The 7,869-nt window shown below is 55.5% G+C and overlaps 1 protein-coding gene across 1 annotated transcript in view; it reads left to right on the forward strand.

Moving 5' to 3' along the window:
- Positions 1-7,094, forward strand: part of LOC118229565 (A-kinase anchor protein SPHKAP-like) — a 14,343-nt gene extending 7,249 nt beyond the window's left edge. Inside the window, exons 7-10 of the mRNA XM_035421623.1 lie at positions 1-2,962; positions 3,927-3,979; positions 5,228-5,388; positions 6,831-7,094. The exon at positions 1-2,962 is cut by the window's left edge and continues 27 nt beyond it. Coding sequence (XP_035277514.1) covers positions 1-2,962; positions 3,927-3,979; positions 5,228-5,388; positions 6,831-6,968 — 3,314 coding nt within the window. The 3' untranslated portion in view covers positions 6,969-7,094. The remainder of the gene's footprint in view (positions 2,963-3,926; positions 3,980-5,227; positions 5,389-6,830) is intronic.
- Positions 7,095-7,869: the final 775 nt, after the last annotated feature.

Raw genomic sequence — 7,869 nt, forward strand, 5'->3', positions numbered from 1 at the left:
CTCTGCAGAGCAGGGCGGGCCCATCGGAGCCCAGCGACAGCCAGGCGCCCTCTGCCGTGACCCCTGACCTCCTCGTCCCCTCCCTGTCGCAAACAACTGTGACCGGCGAGGACCACGAGGCGGCCCCCTTCTCCCAGTCCCGCTCCTTCAAGCTCCCCAAAATCATCATCATGCAGAGCACGGACAGCGACGAGGGGATGGAGGACCGGCCGGGGTCCCCGACCGCGCCGGGACAGGGCCTGGCGCCTCGCTCCTCGTGCCCCTGCCCCGAGCTCCCGCCCTTAGTGTGCGCTGCCGCCGCCGCCGCCGCCACCGCCGCCACCTCCGGCCGGCCCTGGCTCCGCGGCCCCGCCTCCCCGCTGCTGAGGCCCTTCGGCGAGCGGCAGGACTTCTCCCTGTTCCCCGCCCTGTGCGGGGTGGCGCAGGTGGCGGGCGCGGTGGCCCTGGCCGACCTGGCCGACGCGGACGCCGCCGCCGGCGCGGAGGCGTTCCGCGCCAACGTGGCCCGGACGCTCCTCGGGGAGGCCGCCGCCGTCCTGTGCCGGCGGGACGCCCGGGGGAGTGCGGCGGACCACCCGCGGTCCGACGGCGGCGACGGCAGCGCGAACGACGCCGTCCCAGGAACGGACGTCCCGCTCCGGGGCCGCCGGAGGGCCGACCGCTTCGCCCGCGCGGTCGCCGATGGCATCTGGGAGCGCGCAGCGAAGAGCGTCGCGGCGAAGGAGGGACCGGAAGGCCCCGGCGGAGACGTCTCCAGAGTGCAGGACGCTCTGCTGGAGAGCGTCAACGGCGTGCTGTTCGACGTCCTGCGCATCACGGCGAAGAGAATCGCCGACGTTTCGGCGCACAACGTGGACACGCTTCTCAGACAGGAGAGTGGAATTCACCCCGGAGACCGAGGGCCTTCGAAAAGGTCAAGTGGGGAAACTTCGATCCAGTTACTGCCGCTCCCTGCGTCAGGGCTGGCCGATACCGGGGGACAGAACAGTGCGTCTCGCTGTCGCGATGGGCCGTCTGCCTTCTCAGTGATGAAGAAGGAGGAATGTTCCCAGGAGGAGGAGGAGGAGGGAGAGGTGAAAGATGAAGACGCTGAAATGCCAAGCTCACGCTGCCAGCACAAAGGCAGCGATCGCCTGGGAGCCGGTCAAGTTGAAGGGCCGTGCTCTCCTGTCAGCGGCCGCTCTAACCTGTCAGGGCAAGGGGGCGGGGGAAACACGGCTGAGGCCAAAATCGATTCGGCGAGCGAGAGAACGCCCCCCTGCTCGGACTCCGAGAGCTACCCCTCGGTCAGAGAGAGAACGGCGCCGATCTCCGAGACTAAATGCTCTCTGCTGCCCCCGCAGTTGGTCGTGAGAAGCGCGGCGCGCGGGGAGCTCGCGTCCCCCGTCTCCGGCTTCGCCGACGACCTGGCTGCCACAGTCGTCTCCATGGCGACGGAGCTGGCGGCGATCTACCTGGAGAACACCAGCGGGAAGCAGCCGTGGTTCTGCAGCAGCCTGAAGGGCCTGGCCTCCAAGGCTCCGCAGCGCCTCCTGCTGCCCTGCCGCGGCACTGCGGGAAGGAGAAAGGAGGCGCAGGGTGACGGCGGAGGCGGCGGTGGCGGCGTTTCGGCAGTCGCCAAGAAGCACCGCCCGCCACGTCTGAGCGAGATCCGGCGCAAGGCGGAGGAGCAGCCGGAGCTCATGGAGAGGCTGGTGAACCGGGTGGTGGACGAGACCGCGGTCCCAGACGAGCCCCCGGACGCCGCGTCAGCGTCCGCGGTCGCCGCCAAGGTCGCGACCTGTCCCGAGCTCAGCGTGGTGGACACGTCCGCCGACGACCAGCCCCGCGGCCGGCCGGGGCGCGGGCGTTCGGGGGCAGAGAGGGCGGCCGGTCAAGGAGGCGTCCCGGAGGAGGTCGACGACAACCCCTCCGCTGCCCTGGGCCCGGCCGACCGCCTGGGCCAGGACCTGAGCCGCAGCGGTTCCATGTCGAAGCAGTCGAGCTGCGAGAGCATCACGGACGAGTTCTCCCGCTTCATGGTGCAGCAGATGGAGAGCGAGGGGCGGGGCTTCGACCTGCTGCTGGACTACTACGCGGGGAAGAGCGCCAGCGGCATCCTGAGCGCGGCCGTGCAGCAGGCGGCCGGCAAGAGGAGCAACGGCCGCCTCGCCGTGCGGCCCGCCTGCGTCTCCAAGCAGTCGAGCACGGAGAGCATCACCGAGGAGTTCTACCGCTTCATGCTCCGGGACCTGGACCTGGACCGGGAGGGCGGGGACCGCGGCGGCTCGTCCGGGGCCAAGGAGTGGAGCAACACCCTGCTGCCTCCGTCCCCCAGGACCCCCTTCTGCGTCCGCCAGTCGTCCGTGCCGGACCGCCGCTCGTCCGACTCCAGGCTGACCGTGAACGCGCCCGTCAAGGCCAACTCCTTCGACGACTTCGGCCGGAGCGGCCGCCGGGACGCCCCGGGCGTCCTCCCCGCGGGGTCGCCCGCGGAGACGACGGGCCTGTGCAGGTCGGACTCGTGCCTCTACCGGGGGCGGGGCCAGACGGACCGCGTCACGGACGCGCTGATCCACGAGACCTGGCGCGGCTCGATCGAGTCCCTGATGCGCAAGAACAAGATCATCGGCGACGAGCCGGAGGACGCGGACGTGGCGGACGCGGCGGACGCGGCGGACGGGCCCGGGGGCCGGCGGCCGCACGTCGAGCTCTTCGCCAGCCGCCTGGTGGCGGACATCATGGAGAGCGGGAAGTCGTCGCTGGGCGGCCGGCGACCCGCCTCCGTGGGCGAGAGGAGGCGGTGCTTCAGGGCCAAGGCGGAGTTTGACTGGAGTGGGCGGGGCCAGGGAGGAGACTCCACCCCTCCACGGGGCTCCAGGGACGTGCCGCAGATTCACATACAGGACGACCAGAGGGGGCAGCTCGACGAGGACGGTCCCCGCTGCTCACCGGAGGAGACTCCACATTCGCCGATGAGCAGGTATGCTTTTCCTCACCCACCGTTTTTCTTTCACACCATCTTTCTTTCACACCCTCTCTCTCTCTCTCTCTCTGTCTCTCTCTCTCCACATTCTCCGCTCCAGATGAGCAGGTATGCTTTTCCTCACCCACCATCTTTCTTTCACACCCTCTCTCTCTCTCTCTGTCTCTCTCTCTCTCTCTCTCTCTCTCTCCACATTCTCCGCTCCAGATGAGCAGGTATGCTTTTCCTCACCCACCATCTTTCTTTCACACCCTCTCTCTCTCTCTCTCTCTCCCTCTCTCTCTCATGCCTTCTGTACCCTTCACGCTCTCTTTTCTCTTCGCGTGCTGTCTGATACTCTCACTCTCTTATGTCCTTTTTCTCTTGCGTATGCTTGTCCTTTCAGTCTCTCTCACCCTAGTCTCTCTCTCTCTCTCTCTCTCTCTCTCTTTCCCGTAGACCCCACTCGAACCCTCTCCCACACGGTGACCACATTTTCCTCTCGCGATTAACTTAATTTGATGATCGGAGTGTTGCATGTTGTTGGAGGGAAGAGACTGAAGGTTTTAGCCAGGTCAGGCACTGGCTTATACTATAACTGGGGTTGATGCACATATGTCCACTTATGTACACTTGCATCGTAAGTCACTCTGGATGAAGATATTGGTTAAATTAGTGTACTGCAATATAAAAGCAAAAATACATGTAAGCACATGACCACACACAAACACACACACACACACACATGCACACACATAAATGTGCATTTTTCCCAAAGCAACATCTGCACTGAGAGGTCTTTCATCTGTCTATTTTAGGAATAATTTCAGGTTTCATAAATGCTGGTATCTCTTGGTGAGATGTGCATCATGAGGGAACATCATGTTCGGAAGTATGTGACAAATTTGAATAAATTATGTGTGCTCTTTTCATCTGCAAATCGTTCTGCAGGTTTTTAGCTAACAGTGTCATTCCTCTCCAGGGAAACCTGGGACCTGGGCGATTCTGCTAAAGATTGCCTGGAGAATGGAGAAGGTGAGTCATGCAGCACCTGTGACCCATGTGAGCAAGGTGTGAAGGCCACATTCACACCCTGATTGGATGAAACTCGGGCCAGCCCTCACTGTGATGAGGTTTGCTTGGCGGACTGAAACAAGACTCACAACTCTGGCAGTTGTTAGCTGTAGGAGAGGACTTTCCATGCCAAAAACTACGGGTGCTTCCTCTGAAAGGTTGTCCTGTCTCGTTGTCGTCTATGTCTGTACCCTCTGGTCCTTCAGTCTATGGCTGTCCCCTCTGGTCCTTCAGTCTATGTCTGTACCCTCTGGTGCTTTAGTCTATGTCTGTACCCTCTGGTGCTTTAGTCTATGTCTGTACCCTCTAGTTCTTCAGTCTATGTCTGTACCCTCTGGTTCTTCAGTCTATGTCTGTACCCTCTAGTTCTTCAGTCTATGTCTGTACCCTCTAGTTCTTCAGTCTATGTCTGTACCCTCTAGTTCTTCAGTCTATGACTGTACCCTCTAGTTCTTCATTATATGTCTGTACCCTCTGGTTCTTCAGTCTATGTCTGCACCCTCTAGTTCTTCAGTCTATGTCTGTACCCTCTAGTTCTTCAGTCTATGTCTGTACCCTCTAGTTCTTCATTATATGTCTGTACCCTCTGGTTCTTCAGTCTGTGTCTGTCCCCTCTGGTCCTTCGGTCTATGTCTGTACCCTGTGGTTCTTCAGTCTATATCTGTCCCCTCTGGTGGCGAGGGAAAAACATAGAAGAGACCATGTTTGGTACAGTGTTTTTCTCAGCCGGAACACTATCAAGAATAGATGGGTAGTGTGGAATTATGGGTAGGGAGCTTTGCTTGTGGCTGAGGTTTGATTCCCTCACTGTCTGTTGATGATGCCCTCTTGAGCAAGATACTAAACTGCTTCTGTAAATATCCAGCTATTAATTATGACAATTCCTTGCGTTTATGCAGTGCTTTTCTCACACTTAAAGCACTTTTACAATGATGAAGGGTGAAACTCTTCTCATCCACCACTAATGTGTCGCGCCCACCTAGGTGATACACGGTAGCCATTTTATGCCAGAACAATCACCGCGCATCAGCTGAGACGGAGAGGGAGAACTATTTTCCGCCAATTAAACAGGGGGATGATCATGAAAAATGACTGTGTTAGAGGTAAAATGTAAGCTGTAACTCCTGGATAAGTACAGCTATTAAATGCACAAATGTAAATGTGCGTGTTCCAACACACTTTGTGCATGCTTCACCATGTGACTCCCAGCAGGGGGCAGTGGCAGTCAGATGGAGTTGTTGGTGATGAACTTTGACCTGGGCGGGGAGTGCGTAGACGGGAACCTTCGAGCGACACTGCAGTGGATTGCTGCGACAGAGCTGGGCCTGCCAGCCATCTGTTTTCAGAAAGCTCCAGGGAGAACGGACAAGGTGGGCCTACTCCCCCCCCTCCCCCCCACCCCCCAAATCTAATGGAAAATGGAAGGGCAAACACCTAACACGAGAGGGTCTTCGCTGATAGCCAGGGAAATTATAGCTATCATTTGCATTCATCATTCGTTCGACAGAGAATTTTTGTCCAAGGTTACTTCCATGGACTTTATTGCCCTGAGTTCAAGAAGCCCAAGGCATCCACAGGCACAAAATGGCAGACGAAAACACTATAGATTTTATAGCAGAAGACTGATCAGCCTCAGGTACAGCGCAAGCAACGGAGATGCAATGTTAAGTGCACGGATGCCAGGCAAGTTGCTATTCCTCGCCTGCGCTTGCGTAACTGAGCTTGATACTCCTGTCTGCACGCATTTCGCTTTTAATTTTAGCCGCTGTCACATCAGGTGTGGACAGAGCACCTGCAGACGAGGCCTAATTAGAGCCAGCCTGCCTTGAGGTTTTTATCAGCTCGGTAAAAAGCTGGCTTTAACCCGTTGAGGTGTAAGATCACTAGTGTATGAATAGAATGTTCTAAACTGAACATTCTATTTCTGATGTAACAATCACTGCCGGTAACCAAAGGCAACAGAGTTCTAGAACACTGACTTAGAATTCTGAAAAAAAAAACAACAAAAAAAAACCATTTCAAATAATCTAAATCTTCAAAGGTTTGAAATCCTTTTCCAAATCAGTCCAAGTGTGTGGAATATTCTGATGGAAAAGCTGTCGTGTTTTATGAGGTGGGAACTTCTCATTGGTGGTGGTTGGGATGACTCACCCTGAGTGTATTGTAATACACCTTGAGACCTGTATACACAATGTAATTAATGGTGGGAGAAAGAGAACCAAAAGTGGGTGGAGCAATATTCTGTAATTAGATTGCACCAATAATCGTCTTTTCCTGTGGAGATCAAAGTCTTTTTAATTGGCTGAAACTAGGCGATGATCCTCAGCTCATCGTTAATGAAACCTCACACACACACAGGTCATTAATTATGATGAGCGTCTGCTGATATTTTTGGCTCTTGTTTTGCCAGAGGGGTTGCACAGGGTGGGCGGCACGGTGGTGCAGTGGGTAGCACTGTCGCCTCACAGCAAGAAGGTTGTGGGTTCGAATCTCGGCTTGGGGCCTTTCTGTGTGGAGTTTGCATGTTCTCCCCGTGTCCGTGTGGGTTTCCTCTGGGTACTCCGGTTTCCTCCCACAGTCCAAAGACATGCAGGTAGGCCGATTGGAGACTCTAAATTGCCCATAGGTATAAATGTGTGTGCCCTGTGATAGATTGGCAGCCTGTCCAGGCTGTATTCCTGCCTCTCGCCCAATGCACGAAGGGGTAGGCTCCAGCACCCCCCCTACGACCCTGCTCAGGATAAGCGGGTATAGATAATGGATGGATGGATGGTTGCGCAGAGTAGTGATTGGCTCTCTGGTTGTCCTGCAGTTCCAGGAGGTGGTGCAGCTCGTGACCCGGAGGGGCTGGACTGTGGGCCGCCTCTTCTGCGCTGTGGTGCACTTCTGTGAGGCGCAAGAGGCAAGGGCCGACTTTATGGACTGGCTGTTGGAAAGACTCCGCCCCTGATACATTTACATATTACATAAGACTCCGCCCCTGATACATTTACATATTACATAAGACTCCGCCCCTGATTCATTTACATATTACATTAGACTCCGCCCCTGATACATTTACATATTACACAAGACTCCGCCCCTGATACATTTACATATTACATAAGACTCCGCCCCTGATACATTTACATATTACATTAGACTCCACCCCTAATATATTTACATATTATGTAAGACTCCACCCCTGATACATTTACATATTATATTAGATTCCACGCCCAATGTATTTACATATCTCGTACAACTCCACCCTGATACATTTACATACTACAGGAGACTGCACTGCAGAGCATTTACATACTGTAAGACTCCTTATGTAAATTCATTCATTTATTGCAGATTTAATTAATTCATTAATTCATTAATTCCTACCCGGATACATTTACATTGCAGGAGACCCCATCCATGACCTGTTTTCACAAACTGGCTGTTCCTTGTTCCAAATAGGATTTTTAAAAACAAGGTTTCTTCACAATATTCAAAACGGCATCAGGGCGACATAGCTCAGGAGGTAAGAGTGGTTGTCTGGCAGTCGGAGGGTTGCCGGGTCGATCCCCCACCCTGGGCGTGTCGAAGTGTCCCTGAGCAAGACACCTAACCCCTAATTGCTCACAACGAGCTGATTGGCACCTTGCATAGCAGCCTTTCACCGTTGGTGTGCGAGTGTATGTGTGTGTGAATGGGTGAACGAGAGGCACCAATTGTAAAGCGCTTTGGATAAAAGCGCTATATAAATGCAGTCCATTTACCATTTACCATATATTGCCACACGGGGTTAATCTGAAGTGAAACCAGTTTGATCTGGAGTTAAAAGCCTATGTCCTCATCAGCGGTTGAGCGGAAATGCAGCG

This window comes from Anguilla anguilla, chromosome 6 (genome assembly GCF_013347855.1).
Source record: "Anguilla anguilla isolate fAngAng1 chromosome 6, fAngAng1.pri, whole genome shotgun sequence".
Taxonomy (NCBI): domain Eukaryota; kingdom Metazoa; phylum Chordata; class Actinopteri; order Anguilliformes; family Anguillidae; genus Anguilla; species Anguilla anguilla.